Source organism: Heliconius melpomene, chromosome 21, assembly GCF_056956725.1.
Source record: "Heliconius melpomene rosina isolate 202511_hmr_F chromosome 21, ASM5695672v1, whole genome shotgun sequence".
Taxonomy (NCBI): Eukaryota; Metazoa; Arthropoda; class Insecta; order Lepidoptera; family Nymphalidae; genus Heliconius; species Heliconius melpomene.
This window is the reverse complement of record NC_140409.1, coordinates 6,550,354-6,573,382: the sequence shown is the minus strand read 5'-3', so window position 1 is coordinate 6,573,382 and position 23,029 is coordinate 6,550,354. Positions and strand designations below refer to the sequence as shown.

Genomic DNA, 23,029 nt, shown 5'->3' with positions numbered 1-23,029 from the left:
TATTGTTTCCTTATTAGTAATTCTTAGAGCAAATAAGGTAGTGTCATGTTATTGAGTTCTGCGATTCACCACAACCGAGCTTTTTACTGGGCCTATAAAATTTTTAACATATACGGATGTATTGTAAGAATATCTCTTAGTTCTTAGGATTATTAGCAAAGTTAATTTGTGCAGTTAATTGTTCACTAAAATGCTACTTATTTAAGAGAATATTAATATATGTTATTTTGCAGGGTATCCTTTGGGAGTTCGAAGGGGTCTATGGTGGAGACGCTGATCTACGAAAGTCCATTGCAGGAGGAACCAGAGAGCAGCCCGCCTCCAAAGTTCCACGAAACTGCATTCCCGTATACGCCCGTCGAAGACGAGTACGTTATGTTCTTTTCATGAGTATGTCTTATTTATTTTCACTAGAATCAGTTGGCGAATTATTAATAATTTATATTGAATAGGTTTTTCATTATGTTTTATTTCCACGCTTCCCTGATGTGAGTACATATAACTAGATATTTTTATGACAACTATTTAATACTATGGAGTTCCATATATCTATGAATCTTATGTATTTAGATTAATTTCCATAATTTTAATATTTTTACTGTAATATAATCGTATATATTTTTTTAAGAGCATGACGCCATAATTTTCATTTCGTCCCACATTACATAATTCAAGAGCCTAAAATTATTAGTATAAGGATAGGATACATTTTTCTTAGGTATTTTATGTTTGCAATGAAGATTAAAAAAAGTATTGTAATCTATATATATAAAAGGACTTGTCCTTACTGACTGAGGTACACACGCACACGCACGAGGGGACGCACGCATAGCCGTAACCGCTGTGCGTAGAAACGTGAAATTTGGACAGATGTTTACTTTCGTAATCTGGACATCCACTTAGAAGGGATTTTGAAAAATTTTAACCCTAAGGGAGTGCAATAGGGATTGAAAGTTTGTATAGAAAAAAAATTAAATTGGCACCAATTTTTATAAAATTTGAAATTCAAACTCTTAAAAGTATTTAATTGAACACATGTTTCGTGGTTTATTAGAATTCACCCCTAAATAAGCAAGCGAAGCTGCGCGCGTTCGCTAGTAGTATATAAATATTATATTGCTACAAATCTAAATAGTCTAAGACTCTAGGTTTAAAATAAACCATATTTGTAACCATTATTGTTTAATCTTAGGGAAGGATTATTTCTGGATTATAATTGCAATACCAAATGGATACTTTGTTTATATTGTGGTTATGATAATGTATAACCGTACATACTGTCTATCAGTTACACGTTACGTAACAGGTAATAAATAACAATATTTTTTTATTCAAATAATTATTCTTAATAACTTCGTAAATAATTTTAAGTAACTTCGGTATTATGTTATAGAAAATATTAGATTTGTTTATTTAACCAGCAAAAAAGTAAAAAATATTTATATAAAATTTACACATAGCTTTTAGTCTTGACTAACAGTTTTTTTGTCGCTAAATGTTTATACGTGACTGCCCTCCCTCACCTCGTGTTTTCTTGCTCACTGACAAGCGAACAGCAGAAGAATATTAAAAGTCGTTCTGTAATTTACTCGTTGTCTTAGTCGTTTAGTTAAAAAGTTCCTTTTCATAAACAAAGAAACGCAAAGTCAAACGACGTATTTTTATATAATGATATTTTCCTAAAAGTTTCTTTGATTAAAATACAAGGCTGAACGATTACTATCGTTGTAAAATATAGGTGTAATCAAAGAATTTCATAGAATAGGCTCAATAGTTAATTCCATATTAGTTTAGGTCCATTGTTAACCAAGCCTTAAAACGATAAAATTAAATTTAAACGAATTATTTTATAATTAAACATTTCATTGTAAGTACAGTGTTTTAAATTACACAATAGCAAAATTTTCTATAGCCGTAAAAATACGGAAATTACAAACAATGTTCACATTTTTTTATCATAACACCATGTCATCTCAAAACATTCCACGAGCAATTATAGTGCAAGTTTCATGATCTCCTGATAGCACAATACAAACTTCATGTCAACTGCGTAAGGTCCTTCCGCGAATTTCGCATAAAAGTAGCGGTTTAAAGTGTTACCGTAACTTTATTTTGAGAAATGGTGGCATTTAACTTTTTTTTATACTTTTATATTATAATACAATATTCCCGAAGCGACATTAATTAAAAAAATGGAAAATATTGATGGACATTTTATATACTACAATACTTATGTAGTAGATTTTATCTAAAAATAAAAATTATTAGAAAAACACGTTTTGTGTTTTGTGGTGAATGCGATGGTTGTAGATTCTTTCCCATCCTGGGAAAGGATTCTAGATTATCTTTAATTTATTTTCATTTCCCCGCTCTTATAAGACAAAGCGTAAGGATAGACATTACTGAAGGTAATGGGATCAATTGATTTTATATGAAAAAAATGTCAATATTTAGAAATAATATATCTATTATACCTCCATAACAATTTTATACAAAAAAAATATATATCTCACCTTTACAGCTAAAAATTTAATAGTAGTAGTTTATTTGATAGTAATAAATTAAAAAATAAATAAATAAAGTTTAAGTGAAGAACATAGTGATTTGTCATCGGAATTTACTTGTTTTAACTCAAGACATACTTAAGTCAGCGTTGCTAGATGCCCTGATTTTGGCGGGACGTCCCGATTTTTAGCCCAAAAATTAAATGTCCCTATGAGACGGGCATTGTCCCGTTTTTCACGGATAATTCCGTGTAGTGTGAAACATCTTTATTGTTACCTTAAAGTTTTAATTACTAATAATTCATTTCATTTGATAGAAATAAAAATAAGTATATTCGTAAGTAACGTATATTCCGAAGACTTAATTACCTTACTTAATATGGTAAACCAAAACAATATCGTTTAAGTATGGTGACGTTTTAATGTAAAAAAAAACATTTTATGTTTATATTTATCACTATTGGAAGCTTCCTTTAAAACTCACAAAAAAGGATAAATAATAAATTAAATCTTATTTTTTTTATGTCTAGTTATTGGCGAAAGACTCCCGCTTTTTTCCTTAAAATATTCAAAAATCTCGCTTTTCTTTGCTTGCTTTTCGAGAAAAAATCAGGCAACGCTGATATAAATATTGCATACCTGTTTTGCATAACAAGTTGTTACTTCTATATAATCGATTACTAATTCATACATTTCACACATTATTCGAAAACAACATATAAACTTAATATAAAAAAAACAGCAATATCATACCATATAAATAAATAAAACGCAAATAAATACTTACAATACTTTATTTTAAAATAATAGTAAATTGGTGAGAACGAACCCGATTAAAATTATCGAGATTGAACAAGAATCGTGAATCGTGTTCGTGAATGGTAAGTACGTCACTAGGTTGGCACGACTGTGCTCCGCCCGCTTCGCTCCATTCGCTACGGCCGCGCGCGATCGCGACTTCCGAGATCGATGTTGTGAACGCAGTGGAACTGTACACTGTTGTGAACTGCTGAGCGAATCTGGTCATATTGTGCAATTTAAGCTAATGTTTTTAATTTAAACTGGAATCATTTATCGATTTTTGTAAAGTGCACTTTAGTGTGTGGTTTCCGATGTTGGCGAACGCCAATAATTGTGAATATTTCTTATAAGGTATGTTATTTACTAGCTCACGTCACTTGTTATGTTGCGCACTATGAATTCACTTGCCGAATATCTTCTATTTTCTATAAAACATAAAAAATCATAACAACACTTTTCATTAAGGGCTATTCATATGGATAAAAGAGCTGTCGCGAATAAAATATAATCACAGGGATAAAATTATGTAGAGTTCAGTCGGTATGACGTCACGAATCAAAAATGAATTATAAACATAAACGATTTTTAATTCTATCCAGTAATTTGCATCTCAAGGTCAGAATCCTCCATGTATATACGAGTGGTAAACAATATTGGCATAGAATTTGGCATCTTCTATTTATAAAATTCACTATCACCGATCGTAACCCTAAATCGAGGATCCGCCCTGTGCTCCGCTACAAGGCCGTTTTGCTGAGCGTCATTGCTTTCATATTTATTTTGATAAATTTTATTTTTTGCCAACACATGAGACATACGATGAGAATATGTTCCATTTTTATATTTTTTTGTCATTGAACAGACTTTCAGCTTTATAGAGTCACACCTATATTTTTAACATTCCAATATTTATTACCAAAATTAACTTCTCTTGCTTAGCATGAAATGCCATATATAAGATATAATTAAGATTAAATAAACTCAAATAAACCACTTTTATAGTGTCCTATTTTAGTTTTGTATCATAGTAATTATAGGACAATACATAGATATTAAAATATTTTTTGTTATTTATCATAACAATGAAAATAAAAAACCTTTATTTACTACTTATATTAAAGTAACAACTCCTTAAATTGTCTGATGTCATAAGTTCATTATAAGAATGACCTTCTTCATATATCCAAATGTGTGGGTGCCATTTATGCTAGCCTTGCTAACTATGATGACAAGTGGAAGTTATGTCAGCTTCCATTTCATATTCACAGCATTTTTACAAGAGTGTGTTGAGTGGATAGCAAAATTACACTTAATTAAAACATAATCACCAAGATGTTTCTTATTAAATATTATTAAATGTAGGTGCAGTCATCTCCTATAAAAAGATCCAGAGCTGCTAAATTATTTACAATGTTAACATATGCATGTGTTAGTTTTGCTAATGCGCCATGAATGCAAAGCAAATGTTACATAACTGTATTTATGCGAATGATAATTATCAATCAATTGTTTGAAAAGTGGTATATTATCTAAAACAATGTATATAATACCTTCTGTCATATAAAATATTGCCTTTAGAAATTTGCTTATTCATATTTTTTTCTTGATATGATTTATTATCATTTTGATAATCTAATATTCTAATATTCAAAATGCTGTATCATATACATTATATTGACTCTGTATTATTTATGGTGGTTTCAGTTCGGAGCGTTCAAAAGTTCGTGTGTCTTTCTACCAAGGGGCGCGGCCGCAGTGTCTGTCCCCGCCACCTGTACAGTCTGACTCACACATATTATACGCTGATTTGCTCTCAGCTGCTGCTAACGTAGATATGGCAGACCACACCATGTACAACAGGCAGATCAGGTACCTATAGTTAAAGTAAACCTTCAGTTTCATATATTTAAATTTTTGTTTTATTTTGTTTTCCATAAAAATTTTTTTATTCAAAATTCAAAATTTTTTTTTAGATAGTTAATATATAGCATTCTGTCTTGTCTATTTAGAATTCTGGGCATATATCTTTGGATAGCGAAAATTTGTGATCTCTCTCTCTAAAGAGATGCTAACAATCTAAATAATTTGTTACAAATAAATAAGAATTTCAACATAGCTTGACAAGGACATGGCTTAGTGGTCATCGGAATTGGATGGTTTCAAAGAAGTGCTGATTTAATCTGCTGTGAAGTGTATTGAACATTAAAATTTTTATAGGTTTTCTAAAAAAATATATAACTTTTATTTCAATATAAAATAATGAAAGAAAAAAAAATTGAAAAAAACAAATTATAGTTGTATGTTTATGCAAAACTTGCAAAATGCAAAACTTACATATTAAATTAATAAGATATTAAATTGCACATTGGTAAATGTTTTACTCTGATGAAAATACTATATATAGATAATAGAGAGGTGATGTAATATTATCTAAAGCAGAATAGTTTGTTACAATATACTGAACTTACCTAGTTGCATTGTTGTATATTGTACTCACCTATAATATGTATGGAAATATTTAGTGACCTTAGTTGCTTCAGTCAATGGTATGTTGCCCATCAGTTTTTGATAACTTTTGAACAGAATGCCAACAATTTTTTTAATAAATTTATATTGATTAAGTAAATAATAAAATTAATTAATGAAATAATACTTGCATATCTCTTAAACTTCACAAGGGATTTATTATTTTGACATATTGGCCTCTGAAAGATTTCACTTTTAACATAAAATTTCAGTAGTTAGATAGTTCTCACAAGCTAGAAGATGACAGTCGAAGTAATCCATACAACGATTGTAGAACATAAAAAAATATTTCTTCAGTATAGTTTGATCTACGAGAGAGTTACTTTTGTCACACAATATATACTTTGTCTATCAACCACCACATAGGGCATACAATAATAATTTACACATGACTTATAATTTTCAGTACTGAAAGTGGATGGGACAACCCTTTCCGTCCGGATGGCGACCTAAGCCGCGAAGCCGATGAGATTGTCTCCTTAATTAAGGGAGGTAAACCAATCACACCAACTCCACCTGTTGTGAGCCAGTCGCCGATTTCCGATGAAAAAGAGGAGAAAGTTCACGCAAACAATGTCAATGTATGTGCTTATTGTATTTATAAAGACATTTTATATTAACTCTTTATATTTTTCTCTTTCTCACACTGATTACCCTGTTTCACGCAGCCCGCATGAAGCAGGTTAGGCAGACAGAACAGATGTCCCGCACGCCCCGCCCAATTCTCGAGATTTTGTGTGCAGAGGATTCTAATGGCGCGCTTTATTTTGTTACTGGGGAGAGTGAAAAAAAATAATTGTGAATCAAACCTGCAACCATCATGTTTATAATCAGATGCTGTGCTATTGCGGCACATCCGTCTCATTTGTAATTAATAGTAAATCACCACAATTGATAATTTGTTACTCTAATTAAAATAATTATTTAACACAGGCTAGTCCTCCTGCACAGACGAAGTCTAGCCCAGTACAGCAGACCACCCCAAAGAGTAACGGCACAAAGAATGGTGTTGCTGTGCCGGAAGTGCGCTCAGGGCAAGTGGAAGTTCAGCGCTCGCCCCCCCAGGAACCTCTGCAGCCTGAACATGTTACTATCAAGAAGAAGCAAAAGTGCAAATGCTGTGTCATCCAGTAATTTCCCTACGCCGGTAACGCTACGCTTCACTTTATTAGCATAACCCCCCACTTCGGTGTTTAGTCGGTGCTACATCACTTCCCATGTTCCACTACAAGAAGTACCATCAAGTATATCCATTATATGTGTTCATTCGCGCTGCAAACAACATCACATTTCTGTCTATACTTTGCATCATACTTCTACATTTTAACTTTTTTTTTTTAATATTATTTAGGGTTACATAATTTATATTTGTAACTTTTTTGTTTTATCTGTTATTAATTTGTTCTATGAGTATTTATAATGATTGTATTGATTTTGTGGAGGGTATAAACAAACATTGATTAGCTAGTCTGGTGAAATTTAACACAAATTTGTAAAAGCCCACCAAAGTATTTATATTGATCATCATTACATACATCAAAGAGAATCTCAGCAGGATTGCTGCAGTATAAAACTACAACAAAAGCTATTTATTGAAAAGAGAAAGGAAAAATATTAAATACAGTGTTATATTTAAAAATTTCAAATGATTCAATTATAATTTATTTCGTGACTGTTACTGATTTAATTATATGTTGAATAATGTTTAAAACATAATTTAAATGTATATTTTTTATATGTTTATTTATAAAAAGTATTATAATCCTTAAAATATATTAATTTTACCTAGTGCTTAGGGGATATAAGTGATAGTAATGTGCATACTTTTTTTTATCTACCTATGCATGCTTACAAAAGACCTCATATTCATCTCTGGGATACTGTCAGCTGTTATGAAGGTTGTACTGATATATAAAAGCAGTAATGATCTCGTTTATTCGGTTTTAGTATGGTTATATAAATATAGGACTCGTTGGACTAAGACTGCTTAATCAATATAGACATAGCACCTCCATAGTATTTGAGAGTAACCCGTATACCTAAATGAATATGACACTTAGACTGTAAAATACATTTTCATTGCTAGCTACCCAAGTGTCCAGTATATACTATTTACAAAATATAACTGTATTTGAATGTTCCATCACTATATAATTATGTGTAGCTTAATCTTTCATATTGCACTCGCCAAGTCAGTTTCTTATAAACTATTTGGCCAAGGAGGGTGCTTGTTTATTTTGAACAAGATTTAAGATGTCCTGACATGTCATTATGAATAGTGAACAGACTTACTGTATAAATTGTTACTACATTACCTAATATTTCAACAATTTTAAAAATCTTTAATTGTAACAATAGTGCTATAATAGAATTATATAAATCAATTAATAATATGGTTATAGATAGGTATGTACTCGAAATGACAAAATTAGAAGGCAAAGAACAAGGCTCGATAGGATTTTTTAAGAAAATGTGAAAAATTTATATGAGATTAGGATCCCTTGTGAATGGATGTTTCCTTAAGTAGATAGGCAAATAGAAAAGTAATATTTAAGACGATTTATTATTCAGGTTATTCGTTATTGATAATTATTTAACAAATTAAATTATTTTAAATCCAACCAGACTATGTTTGTAGGTGTAAGAAATGAGAAAATGAAGTCAGTCCGTCAGTACGATGTGATGTTTACCATTACATTTTATAGAAGGGATCAGTACATTTTGACGAAAGGGATAATTATAAGTGGCGCAACTTGTTATGGTGTCTGAGCATATAGGCATGATTTAAACCAGCACATCAAAATCGTCACTGTGACATATATGAGAGCTGGCATAGTAAATCAAATTTATTGAAATCTTCAATACTCAATTTTAAATTATTTTGTTCTGTTAGTGTTAAGGAACACTCAAAATTTTGAGTAAATATGTAAAACAATTTTTGAAGGCCAGCCAAAACAAAATGTAAGTGTTTGCGTGACACCATAACGCATTGCGCTTATACTATAAAATGTCTTGTGCAATAGGTTTCAACGACTGTCCATAGATACAGCGTCGCTTGGTAGTCCTTTAAAGTATTCCGCGCCGTTGTTGCTTCACCGAATGTTGCCAACTATGCACATAAATGTTAGACTTAATAATGTGTTATTATTTATTTTATCTAATCTTATAGAAAATTAGATACAGTTGAACTTTTTAAAAATAAATATTTCAAGCTGACAGTGTTGTGACCATCAACTTTTGTCACGTATAATTCTTTTGTTATATAAATTATTTAAATTTATGTAAATATCTCTATACAATATTATATTGTATAAAATATTTTGAAATTGTTAAGAGTATTTTTCTTAACTAGTTAATTGTTTTCAAACATACACATTTTTAATTATTGTATTATAATATTCCCTATACATTCGTAAGAAATGGAGCATACGTTAGGCACAAAAGTTATGGTCATAACCCAATATAAATATAGAGTATACATAATGTGAAATGTTGTTCTATTTCATTTAATCATAATTTATTTTGTTTTGGTGCTCGATCTTCTAATAATATCATTATTTTTTGATTCAGTTTCCTATTTTTTATATTTCATCTCCAATATATTAAGCTTCACATAACGATGTGTGCATCTGTGCATCCATTTTTTTTCACTCATATGGGAAAAAATAAAATAGGAAATTAGAACGATTATAATTTTTAAAGTCTGGTTTATCTGGATCATTACACTAAAAACTGCCACGACGTTTTATAATCACGTCACGTCACATAAACCTTTGGACAAATAATTCTACGATATTAAAATTCAATGATTGATAGTGCACGGTGTCAATGACGTCAAATATATTTCCTTAATAATGTTTTTTATTTGCTAATAAAACACTGTCATTAAGGTTCTATATGTTAAAGGAGAAAGCGGCGGCTTGCTTCATTAAAAATAGTTCAATTTTACTTCATATTAGATCTAAAATTAAGTATATTCTCGTTTCCAATACTTTACATTGTATTAGATGTGTAACAGAATACTAAATAAAAAATGACATTATATTTGTATAAAATATTTACTTTCTATAATTATTATCAATCAATGAATATGTACAAATCGATTACATTGTAATTATTTATATTAAATATTTAAATACGAATTGTTTTTGTTTATAGAATCCATGTCTGCATTATTATTTTTACTTGATTTATATTATTGGCATGTTTATTAAAATCGACGAAAATAAAGAATTTACTAATATAATAAAGGATAATGGTGTATTATTAATGGTGTTTCGTTTATGGCTAAAATTTAAAAAATAGACATTTTTGTCGGTTCTTCACTTTTGTAATTATTATCAATAAACACATGGACTAAAAGGTTTTTGTAATGACTGACTGCCTGCTCTTAATGGATGTAACTTTCGAGTTCAGATATTAAAAGAAAGTTTGTTTTGAAAAAAAAATTAGAGAAATGATCAGTGTTAGTCTGCCGGCTTCATTTCCCCTGTCACAGCCACGGGTAAAAGATGTTTAAATTAAAAAATATATATATAAAAATCTTATAAAATGAAGTTGTCTAGAAAAAGAGAGCCAATAACCCATAAAACGCCTTTTATGTAACATAACATTGATGAGAAAAAAATATATTGTGTAAAAATAAGGAATAGATGAAATTATAATGCATATTTTATTTATATGTTATATTTAATTTTGGATATACATTTACATAATTCGAAAAAATGTAAATAAACAAATTATGAAAGTAATTAAATTTGTTATAATGAAAGATGTGCAACATTTTCTTATACATAACATTGAAATAATCATTACTATACAAAAAATAGGGTAAAAAGTAACCACACCACAGCAGTAATTGATAATTAAGATGTTTTTAATATGTAGGTACTAGGAAATGAAGAAACAGAAGCGCGGACTAATTCTAATTATATCTAAATATATACCCAACCGTCATTATGAAACTATTTCAAATAAGTTCGTAATAAATTTCAAGTCAAACTATTAATTTATATCTTTATTTATAATTAACATTATGGTTAAGATTACTTACAGTTGATTAATAATATTCAACATCCTGGGATTCATATCCCTAGGGTTTTTTTTATTATGAGACAATATAAACATAATCATTAGACGTTACCCTGGAATGTGACCGTTGGTGGATGCTTCTCTTTAATTTAAATATTAGATATTAATTTAATTAATATAAAGGCAATTATCATTTCTGGCTAGGACTAAAAAGCTAGTTTAGCGGCTCCACTATTTGATCTCCTCTCTCTATCGACACTAAATTAGAAATGCTCTTCTACTAGCGCCGCCTTTAGAGCACGTTCTAGAAATAAACTGATGATAGTTCCAGACATGCCGAGATCTTTCAGGAAACTACAAAGATTCACTTAGAAGACATCCATAAATCACAGGTTACATATGAACAGGTGGAGGGAACGTAAATTTCGTGATTTTGTTACACCTAAAAAATATTACACATTGCATTACTTCGGCACATCTATTTTAAATCAATAATTTCAAAGTGTAAAATTTCATAATATGTGACGTCACAATAGGTTTAGGTCAGAAATGTGGGCAACTGTGGCCAGGATAAGAGAGTACTTAGAAAATAATAAAATATGTATGACGTAATTTAAGGTAAGTAAATTACGTCACACACACACACACAGTATTATAATATGGAGAGCGTAAGTTGTGTATGACGTATACTTTTAATTCTGTAATATTGTCTTACACAAAATTATTTGAACAATATCGTCGCAGGCGTAGAAATAAATATTATTGCCCAAGTATTTTATATGAGAAATTACTAAGTGGTTTATATTACATCCTTATTTTAATTATGTTGTAATTTTGTAAAGTGAACAGTTTACGAGGACAGTATTTTTATAGACTTATGTACGTTTTTAGTATACATTATAAAACTATATAACTAAAGTCTCTAAAATTTATATTTAATTTACATTCTTATAATAATTAAGTCGATAAATGAAATCAATAATAACTGTTATGTCTTATTGTCTATGTCAATTACTACTATTACAGATAACGTAAAGTCTAAAAAGATCTAAAAAAATAATGTTGTAATCTAAATTATTTCTAGCGATAAAATAACAGACTGTATATGTTATGCCGATCAAGGATGTTAAGCATTCGTTACATCTCCGTAACCGAAACTATCATATATCCGAAATAAAAGTTATCCATAGAATTTACGGATATATGGGTGGGATCTAAATGAGATTTATTACGAGTTTTGGATTTTGCCTGACCGAGCCGACTAGCGATTAGTAGACACACAAACAACGAAATAGCTGACAGAATGGGGTGGTCTTACAACCCAGCACGTTACAGATCGTACCAAGTGGAGTAGGTTAAGCAGGAAGGCAGGCGCCGGCCCGGAGGAAGAAGTAGCTGACAATGTTACAAGAATGTTAAAAAACAAATTATTTCTCAAGAATCCTATATCTGTGGCTGAAATTATCCGAAACTGAACATACATCCTCAACACCCTTGATGTAAATAAGTCAAGATATGTTTATAGGCCATAGTTATACAAAGAGTTAGTTCTTAAATTAATATAGAATATATAATTAAATATCAAAAATATTCATGCTACTTGTACTTATTGCAATAAAGATATCAAGTCATCAGTACTTTTACTTTTCCCGTTAATATAATTTAACCTGTACTAAAAGTGGACATTTAAAAAATTCTAAGTTTACATAGAAAAATGTTGAATTTTTAGTTAAAATCTCTATCAGAACACTTTCGATTGAAGTCTATAAGTAAATATTTACGATACAAATCTTAAAACGTTATATAGATAAAAAAAAAAACAAAAGACATTTATCTCCTAGATATTTCGACTGCTTTGTTTAATATCAACGACACGTCCATTGGAGGGAAATTCTGTAGTAGCTTTACGTTGGATGCGAAGTCACCACTCAGTAAATTATCTCTTACTAATCTGAAAATAAAAACAATATTTCAATGTTTATGGTTTTGTGAATAATAGTTACAACTGTTTTTACTGTTGTTATTTTTTGGAAATCTGGAAGTGCATAATCATGCACAACTATATTTATTTATGGGATATTATAGACTTAAGTCTAGAAACAAAATACTCAAAAAAATACTCAAAACAAGTGAAATACACAAATTATTTAAAAAAATACATTGCAGTTTCGTTCCTATTTCAGGCAGACTACTTGCACAACCTATTTGTTGATTTTTTTCTTTTATATTTAATTTAATAAAGTTTTAAGAATGAATGGAAATTTATTCATATATAGAATAACTAACAAAAATAGTAAAAGATTTAACAACAGTTGAGAAGAAAGTAAAACAAATAAAATATAGAAAGCAAAACACGGAAACAATAAATGAAACATTTCTAACCAACATACTGAAATTTAAAAAAAGGAGTATTTTAACACTAACTTCACTTACGGAAAGATAAAAAAAAACGATATACTTACAATATCATGGCACAGCAAATATAATTGAGGAAGGTAAACCTTTGAGGATCTGCAAACAATGAATCCCATATTCTTTCAACATCCGGCAGCGAAAATTCTTGAGACAATAAGAGTGTGAGCCATCTGTAAAATAAAAAAAATAAAGTGAATGATAACTTATATTTATTTAAAAGGTAAATAAAAATATGTTTTTATCGATATTCAATTTAACGTTTAAATGAATGAATGTATGAATGAGGCCAGCCGTGGTGCAAAGGTACAAAGTGTGACTGTAAAATCGGCTGGTTGTGGGTTCGGTCCGCGCTAGAGCAAATGAAATTCGCTGTAGTGTCCAGGCAACGCGCGTTGAGTTCCGCTACTCAACACAGAATGCCTCCAAAATTCGGCAGAAAGTGGAGAACGGTGTGTTTTAACACTAGGATCCCTTTGCGGGATACAGCGTGAAGCGGATGTAATTAGATTTTAGTACAATTATTATACTGAATGAATTATGTTGGACAAAAAATTAAGTTATCTGCCATAAATTCATATACACTTCAGTACATTTGGTTAATTGAAAGAAGAAGTTTGTATTAGAGATCTTTAATTATGTACAAGGTATAGAGGAGAATCTAATTTTAATCAGATTTGACATCTATGTGTGATCATGAGAAATCAGACGAAGAAATCAAATAAATGTTATATAAGAAAATACCTAAAACTATAATATTGGGGCCTCAACTCTTGCTTTTCTAAATGGTCCCAAACGGCGCGGTCTTTTTTTTTCACACACTCACTGAGTTTGCTCATTTTATAACAAATTCCGCCTTCCGTCTCATCCAGGGTGCGAATGTAGAAATCCCGGATCTCAGCCATCAGATTTGTAAAGCAAAAAAAGCAGTCCGCTTCAGCGTGCTCTGCAAACAAGGTATACCAAAGTATTAAGTACTGCATGGGAAAAAGAAGCAGTCGTGGCACAGTGTAAGTGCAAATACTGTATGCGTCGCAGTTGTGGGTTCGATGCAACATCAGAGGAATTAATTATTTTCATCCCTTAGTTGCTTCCTTGTTCCAGTAACAAATCACGACGTTGAGCTCCTCAGAACATGAACAATGTCATAAAATTGGTGAACTGGATGTCTCATCACTAGATCCTTCACTATCGTGGTGCAAGTAAAAGCGTAAATTTGCAAAAGAAAAACGACGCTTCGTGCCTTGCTTTGACGTTGATAGTACAATAATAGATAAATGAGAATGTTGTTGCTACATCATTCTATGTAGCCGCCATTATTAATTTCATTCATTTAGATTCAGTAATGACCTTTATAGCTTTGTTACGTTAGTTACGGCGAGTTATTAAGATTGTAACACAGCAGGTTCTTTGAAGCATTATAAACCAGTGAGAGTCGCTTGGAGATGATGAGAGTCGACTTCGGAAAACATATGCTGAACAGTGAGAGGAACTGGTCTGCAATGGTCTCCTTCTGCGAATCAGTTAAGGTACTGAAGGAGAACTCGGAGCGGGTGCGTGCATGCTAATGCAGACTTGCTCCGCCGCCGTAAGCCAGGGGGGTAGAAAAGGCGGCACGCCCATCTTCTACTCCACCTAGTCTAGAGGAGCTACTGCGGGAGGGTCAGGCCGATCCTCCTGCAAGTCATCGGGGCTGCGGGTGCCCTAGGAGAAAGTTCTATATATCCGGCGGCGACGCATTTTGGTGGAGAGGGTCACCGTTGGGTTTTAGTGGTAGGATAGGTTTCACCGGTAAGTCTCACAATCCGCTCACCCCTAATAACTCATACTTCGAATTATATCATAAAAATACAATTAAAATGATCCAGTGTACTTACTTCTATATTCCTCATTAGGATCTGATGCAAAGGTGTGGTAAATGGGTCCAATGATCTCGTTCATGCCCTGAACATATCCCTGTCCGGGGTTTAATTTTGCATAGATAAACAACATACGCTCCACAACTTCCCAATGAGCCTCACAACCCTCTTCTAAGGGGGTGTAGCCCTCATGTGTTATATTGTCGTTGCGACGAATTTCATTGCTCAACTAGAAAGGAGAAGTAAAAATATTCAGAAAATGTCGAAAACAACAGTTGTGGATTCACAAGTATACTATCAAAACAGTAAACCGGTTAACGGGATTGTAAAATGCCCAGTCTTTGAATGTTTGTTAATATGGTAAAATATACAAATATTAGGATATTATACAAACTGGTCTAATTTAGGCCAGTCGTGGCGCAGGGGCACATAGTGTGCTGCAAAATCGATTGGTTGTGGGTTCGATCACTATTAATTAAAGAAAAAAAGGAAATATTTATTTAAATCTATATTTTAATTTGTTCGCTCTGATGTCGATGCAGAGCGGGGCGTTGAGTTCTGTCAACACGCACGGCCTCCAGATTTCGGCGGAAAGTGGGAAACGCCTCCCCTGCTGTGTGCGGGATACATCGTGAAGCTGATTTTTTTAAATTTATTTGGTCCAATCTACATATAACACTATTAATTATTTATTTAATATACATTTTTTTTATATTTTAATATAACCTAAATGTTATGTTTTCTGAACATGTTCACTGTGTAGCTAAAATTATGGAGGAAACCCCATACGTGCAAATTTGTTGCGATGCATAAATAATATTAATTTGGTGAATGCGAACCCAACCGTGGGTCATGCAAGTAGGAGCATTGGTCACTTGTGATACCAAAATATTTTTCATTAGTAATAAAATTTATTTAAATTTTCTTTATTTATTAATATAACCTTTAAAGTTTGACCACAAACAGATATAACACAAACTGATTTAAATTTAATATCTGTTTAGTAGGCCATAACTAGATAAGATCAAGTAACATAGGCATTGAATATAGATTCATATGTGCATGTGATAAATATAATAAATTTATAAAATACTATTATATGGTTTTTTTCACAATTTAATATTTTATCTAAAACATAGGTATGTATGTAAATCTTTACAAAGCAAAGACTGTTGAGTGGGGGGACTTTGCCACACTTTATCTTGTCACCAGAATGGGGAAATGATAATATTCAATTGCCCTAAAAGTCCCATCATACTTACAGTAAAATTATTATCATGTTATTTGTTGCAAATTATTTGTTAATTATTGCAAATGCAGTTAAGTTCTTATAAAATTACCTTTGCAATACCAATTCCGTTGCATTCCAAAATTGAATACTTGAGAACTGATTGTTCAACCCGTTTATGCAGGCGTTTCACTCCATTACTGTTAACAATCTAATAAAAGAAAAAAAATAGTTTTTCTACATATGTAATAGTTTATGCTTAGACACTCTATTCTCCACTTTCCACTCAATTTTACATTATTGTGGATGGTGGACTTTAACACTGAATTATGTGTTGTTGCTAGAGGAAGGAAATGAAAATAACTTAATCCCTGATGTTGGAATTGAATATACAATGCGCAAGTGAATGCTCACAGTCAGATAGTGTACGAAGGTTTTTTTACACCTAAAACTTATAAACCTAATTCACCTCTGGGCAGGGATAATCAGTTGCAGATTGAAAAAATGATATATCTGGACACAGTCTCTTGACATCCTTATCTATTTGCAGCAAAACTTCATTGTCTTTGAAGTATGTACTCCAAGAACTATCAGGGCTAAGACTGAGTGGATGATCAGTTGGACCCCCTCCTGGAGATACCATGATTTCCTCTGAAAAAACAGTAATCATATAAAATATTGCATAGAGGTATTGTATGTTGAGTTGCATCAAATAAAATAAATTTAAGAAATCAATGCTGCATGCCGCCTACAATAGTGGGAAGGCATTAATGATTCACCCATCCGAGTGGTGGATGGCCCACAACAGTAACAGTTACAGTTCACTGCTGTCGTTCAGCATCATTATATACTCAAGTGATAATTTTCTTTATAATATATTTGACGTACTAAAGTAAACTAAAATGTCCTAAACTAAGATCAAAGGAATAGGTTATTTTTTACCTTTAAACTGTTGATAAAGTTGTCGTTTTTCTTGTAATGTACCCTCCCAAGCACTTTTATCTGGAGGTATATAATGGAGTAAAATTTTCCATACAAGAGATCGTAAACCTTTTTCATCGGGCACACCTAAAGGCAAAATCCTCATTTAGATTATAATTGTTAATTATTAGTTTAAATATGATATATTTTATGAATTGAAAAGAATGTGGTCAAGTATAATATTACCATTGAATGCAGATTTTCGAAGTTGCTCAATATTTACTACATCTTCTTTTAGAATCTTCTTAAATACTTTAATCCTGAAAAATTTAACTTTACAAAACATTGATCTAAAATAACTACTTATATTTCCCATGTTAATTCACTGACACAATCAGAGGAACACAAAGACAAGACTATTTTTTTTATAAATTACGGGTAGTAGAACAAGTAATTCAATTATTTAAATTATTACCCTCGTTTATATACCATAACATTATGACAAATATTGGCATTTTTCAATGATGCAAAAGAAATTATACCCTTTCAAGTGTTTGTTGACAATCAGCGCTTTTAAGTGTTATTGATAAGAAATTTGTTTATGCAGTCTCATTTTAGGTGGCCCAGCTTATTTTGTTGTTGTGGAGAGTGGAACAGTTAAGTGTCATTAGGAGCATGGGCCAACCGAGCGATTCGAGCTCTTAACAGCCCGCGGAAGCAAAACAAGATATAGATTATGATTTTTAACCTTTGAAAAGAATATTTTTTTTAAAAAAATGTTGTAAAATTCAAAATGTCTCAAATGTTTGTTTTGTCTATATTTTTATAAATAAATAATGTCCAATCCTAGTTTCTGTTGTCTCATATTCATATTGAATAATCAAACTTAAATTGACCGAAAAACTTACACAAAAGGCTAGTAATTAAACAACTATATGCCTTTTTGTGTGTTCCTTTAATTTTGTCTGTGTGTGGATTAAAAGAGTAATAATGTATTCAAAATCGATAATATTATTATAAAAAAGTAACTGTAATTGTATTTGTTAACATATTGTAATAGATTTGAAGTTACTAATATTACCTGGCTTTGTGTAAACTCATTTTTATCGCAAAATTTGTTTAAATTTCCAAACAAACATAAATATCAAGGAACATATTATACTAGTTAACAACTAGGTAAATAATATACTGTTTGTTGACCACAGAACACTTTTACTCAAAGGCTAGACACACAGACAATATTATTGTCAATACCATATTGGCAATAATATTGTTCAGTATATGGCACAATATTATTGACAATATTTCGTCGTAAAATCTGACGCAATCGCTCAGTTGCTTTATTTGTGTGCGGACGTGATAAATCCAAAATGGATAGAAAGCTATTGCTTTAGTTTTTTCATTTGGCTTACTTACAAGAAACAGGCAATAATTCTTTTTATCAAAGACTGGATGAGAAAAAAAACTGAGTTTAATCATTTTATTAATATTATTAAAGAAATACAACTAACAGACTTTTACGAATAGAGGCACAAAGTGTGGCTGTAAACGCGACAAGTTGTGTGTCAATTTCCACTTGAGGAAATAAAATATTTAATATTTTCGTTTCTTCGCTCTGGTGTCAAGGTTAAGCGCAGAGTTGAGTTACACCACTCAACACTCAATGCTTCCAGAATTCGGTGGAAATCATCGAGAATTGCAGGAGAGGATAAAAAATAAAATTGTTAGTTAAATATTCTACATGTATAATGCTTTAATACTCGTGTAGTAAGTATATAAATAAATTAGGTGAGTTTTTGGCTTAATTCAGAATATAAAAATATATTATACTTTTGTAATATTTGATTAATTATTTTAACATTAAAATAATAACGTCAACAGTATAAAAAATTATACACAATATCGATACCAAAGCAATATTCATAGTCTGGTTCCGTCTGTAATCTACAGCCCAATAAAAGTCATTAAAAGCCAGTGTAATATTTATCATATTTAGCAAAGAACCTCCAAATAAAAAAACAGCTTCGAGATATTTGTCTGTATCTATTTGAAATCCTGCTTCCAGAAGAAGTCCGAAATTTGTTACAGATAAACCCCCGCATATTCCCAATATTAAGAAATGGTCTAATCTTGTCAGTTCTGGGCACTCTGAAGTGAAGTAGAATCCTAAAATCATCATCGTAAGAGTAAAACTGCGTAAAAACATGGATACAATTTTAAAAGTCATCGTATAAATATCACAAAACTGATATAAAATAAATTAACGATTTTTGTAAAGTCTAAAAATACGTAAAGTTTCAATTGAGATGACATGTGTAACTACGCATGGCATAACAAACAAAGATAACAAATTGTTTCAACAGAAAATATAAAAAAGAGGATTTGATTATAACTGTCAAAGTTATGATATTCATAAAGGTATAAAAGGTACGCTATATTAGATAGATGGAATTTGCCAAACTTAAGTATGCATATATTTGTATGATTTCTTTATAGCTTCACGGTGCATTCCGCATACAGTAGTATGTACAGTGTACAGTAGTACTCGCTTCGCCTTGATACCAAATGAAATGAAAATATTAAAATTTTTCATTTCCTCGAGTGGAAATCGAATCCACGACTTGTCGCGCTTACAGTAACTCTTTATGCCCCTGCACCACGACTGGCCTCAACTTTCTATGAAGTGAAGTACAATTTTAAGTTTGTAATAGTTTTTATCTGAAAATTTGAAAGTAAATTCAAATTTTGAATATTCGGATTTATTCCTTTAGAATTTCTTTACACATCTTGGTTAGCGCTATACTGATATATACTGTCCAAGAATATATGAAGCATAAAAATGTTTTTAATTAACATCATTTGAATTTTATGTAGGATAGCTACCATAGTATTATTGTATTAACCAATAAAATTGTAACCTCAATTTTGATAAGAGCAATTGTTGAGTTTCTTGTCGGCCCTTCTCAGCAGAACTGCCTTCTGAGCTGGACGTAGCTATATTCATTCGACGATACGAAAGTGCTTGCAATACTACTAGTCTACGAGTATCTGAATAAAGAATATTTTGAATTTGAATTTAAATTGCTAGCTACGTGCAGTGATATTAAAAGTAAATTGGTAAATTGTAATGGCTTCTATTATCATATATATATGTCGTTTACCTATGTACCATGAGTGTCTTTTTTCCTGTGTAGACAATAAAGTAAATAAATAAAAAATAGAAAAAAATATATATTTTAATTTTATATCTCTGGTAAATAGTTACTCATTCGGAAAACAGAGTGTCTTGACCCTAGTTCCTAGCTGCACGGAATAAAACGTAAAGTTGTAGAAAAACTAGCATAATTTAATTTTTTTTTAGGAGCTACGTTGTCACAGGCAGACGCGTCAAACATAGCACTCCTCTTTTTGCACCAGGCCTTACAATGATCTAAAAACTAGAACTAATATCGGTTCATTCTCTACCAATCGGGTCGGTCGGTCGGCTCCACAACCAGTCGGTTTTACAGTCATACTCTGTGCACCTGTGCCACGACTGGCCTCAAAATGTAAAAAATATTTATTGAAATTCTTTAGAGTATTTCTCAACACTATTGGTGTATTAAGTAGTAATAGAACTAAACTTAAAATTTTATCTATGTCAAAATATACAATACATGCATTCATTAGTACCTATATCATAGTATATCCTATCAACTCAAATATTTAAGAGTAATAATAATAATAATTTATTATTATTATTACTCTTAAATATTTGAAAACGTAAGATATAGAAGTTCTTATTAGTTCTTCTATATAGGAACTTCTCAATCATAATGCTGGCTAGACATCTGTCAAATTCATTAATGTTTCTAATTCGGAGTAAGATGTTTATTTTATGGTTTTTTAATTTTATATTCTTTTTATTTGTTTGTAGCCAAAGCACTAATAAAACTGAGATAGTTTTTGATTATTGTGTTCATCCAGATTGTTCATTGAAAAATCAGCATACAATGTGTGTAGCAAAGAATAAGCACAGTCCACGTTTGTTTGCATCTGGAATGACGACGTGGATGAAATACCAAATTCTCCAACTGCACAATCGACACAGAGATAATATTGCTATGGGCTTAGAAGCAGGGCAGCCGCCTGCAGCAAATATGAGAAAAATGTATTGGGACTATGAACTCGAAGAAATGGCTGAAGTATGGGCTCGTCAATGCCAAAAAAAACACGATGAATGTAGAAATACTTTAAGCTTTAACGTTATTCAAAACATGGATGTAAGACCAATAGTTCCCAGAGTGACAGAAGCGCAAATATTGGCAGACGCGGTTGGTGCGTGGTTTTCAGGATCTAGAATACTTCCCCCTGAGTTTGTTTGGTCTTTTAAGCCAACAAATTGCAGCGCCCCAGGTGGCTGTAATGCACACTGGTATTCTGCCGCAGCCTGGGCATCAACTTGGCGAATAGGTTGCTCACAAGCTTTGTGCACGACAAAGCGCAGTTCCTGTGTCTTATTTCGTAAACGTCGGACACCACCAGAAAACAAAATAGCAAATTTTACCCCTACGACTTCAAAAAGTAATTTATTACAAAGAACAAGATATATGACAACTGCTAAATCCTTAAAGCTTGAAAATTTCGTCACAAGATTAAAAAATAATGAAGATGAATTCAAATCACCTTTATATCGGGGTAATTTGAATATACAGAAACAAAAGAAAGAAATGGAGCCAAACATTATGGCATATATATTTTGCAATTATGGACCCGCTGGTAATATTGATGGATTTCCAATATATGAGCCCGGTTTAGCTTGTAGTAACTGCCCGTATGGAACAAGATGCGGTGTTAAAGCTCACAGGGCCCTGTGTTCCCTTTTAGATGATCCTGAATTAAAAATGGAATAATTTGTTATGTTGTTGTTGTTTACATGCTATTTGTAATTGGTACTAGTCACTTTTAGTCAATATGGTTAATAAAAAACATTGTTATATTTTAGAAAGTAAATACGCAGACAATAAAGTTTAAAACATATATATATTATCCTTTTTCTTTGTTTCATTTTTGCGAGGTGAAAAAATCTAAAAGTTGAGACGCATTTTTAACCAACTTTCAAAAAGGAGACTGTTATTAGCACGATGGAATCCCAGGGAAATTAAGGGAATTCTCCAAATGTTATTGTCATATGTTCATATAATTTCTTATAACAATAAATTTTCACTTTTTGTAGTCCCCACCTAATGGCACTGCTGAGCAGATGTTGATGATAAGAGACATAGCTCCCCAACGATTAGGAGTAAGGAAATACTTTAAAAATACTATAATGATTTATAAGAATAGTGTTAGTTCTTTATACTTGCTCACATTTACTTGTATATTATGTAAAGATAAAATAAATAAATTGTTTTTTGTTGAATTATGAATTAGCACAAATGCCAAAAAGGTGCTGCAGTTGCTCTTTTTTGTGCCAATGGTATAATTTTAATATTACATAAACTGACAGCTATCCTGCGAACACTCAATAGATATTAATTCCATATATACTACATATCATGCTTTACTTAAAATACTACATACCTACTTGTTAAAATATTATTTTCTACTTTTTAGTCTATATAAGTTTGGGCATATACTCGTATGTATAATTTTCAAATCGGTATGTATTTATTTAAAAAAAAATGCAATTTGGCACGTAATTAGAGATTTAAAATAAAAACATTAAAAAATATCAGAAAATAGGCAATTTATAAGTTTATCATAGA

The 23,029-nt window shown here is 31.2% G+C and overlaps 3 protein-coding genes across 5 annotated transcripts in view; 2 read left to right on the top strand and 1 right to left on the bottom strand.

Annotated features, from left to right (window-relative positions):
• The window catches only part of LOC146527056 (uncharacterized), a 33,621-nt gene extending 23,648 nt beyond the window's left edge, over positions 1-9,973 (top strand). Inside the window, exons 3-6 of the mRNA XM_085206478.1 lie at positions 234-368; positions 5,010-5,174; positions 6,238-6,412; positions 6,765-9,973. Of these exons, the coding sequence (XP_085062604.1) occupies positions 234-368; positions 5,010-5,174; positions 6,238-6,412; positions 6,765-6,965 (676 nt within the window). The 3' untranslated portion in view covers positions 6,966-9,973. The remainder of the gene's footprint in view (positions 1-233; positions 369-5,009; positions 5,175-6,237; positions 6,413-6,764) is intronic.
• Positions 9,974-10,501: 528 nt separating this feature from the next.
• LOC146527055 (TBC1 domain family member 13) lies at positions 10,502-18,508 on the bottom strand. 3 transcript variants are annotated; one of them, XM_085206475.1, is made up of 9 exons: positions 18,364-18,508; positions 17,529-17,602; positions 17,304-17,429; positions 16,831-17,012; positions 16,474-16,572; positions 15,152-15,362; positions 14,019-14,220; positions 13,325-13,447; positions 10,502-12,813 (listed from the first exon to the last, which is right to left on the bottom strand). In XM_085206475.1, exons 1-9 carry the CDS (start codon positions 18,381-18,383, stop codon positions 12,693-12,695), a joined length of 1,158 nt encoding a protein of 385 aa, XP_085062601.1. In that variant the 5' UTR covers positions 18,384-18,508; the 3' UTR covers positions 10,502-12,692. The 3 variants fall into 3 exon arrangements, with proteins under 3 accessions (XP_085062601.1, XP_085062603.1, XP_085062600.1); XM_085206477.1 differs by lacking the exon at positions 18,364-18,508 and adding an exon at positions 17,758-17,813; XM_085206474.1 differs by lacking the exon at positions 18,364-18,508 and having other exon boundaries at positions 17,529-17,707.
• A 107-nt stretch (positions 18,509-18,615) lies between these two features.
• LOC146527054 (venom allergen 5-like) lies at positions 18,616-22,301 on the top strand. Its single transcript, XM_085206522.1, has 2 exons — positions 18,616-20,399; positions 21,199-22,301. Exon 2 carries the CDS (start codon positions 21,275-21,277, stop codon positions 22,172-22,174), a length of 900 nt encoding a protein of 299 aa, XP_085062648.1. The 5' UTR covers positions 18,616-20,399; positions 21,199-21,274; the 3' UTR covers positions 22,175-22,301.
• Positions 22,302-23,029: the final 728 nt, after the last annotated feature.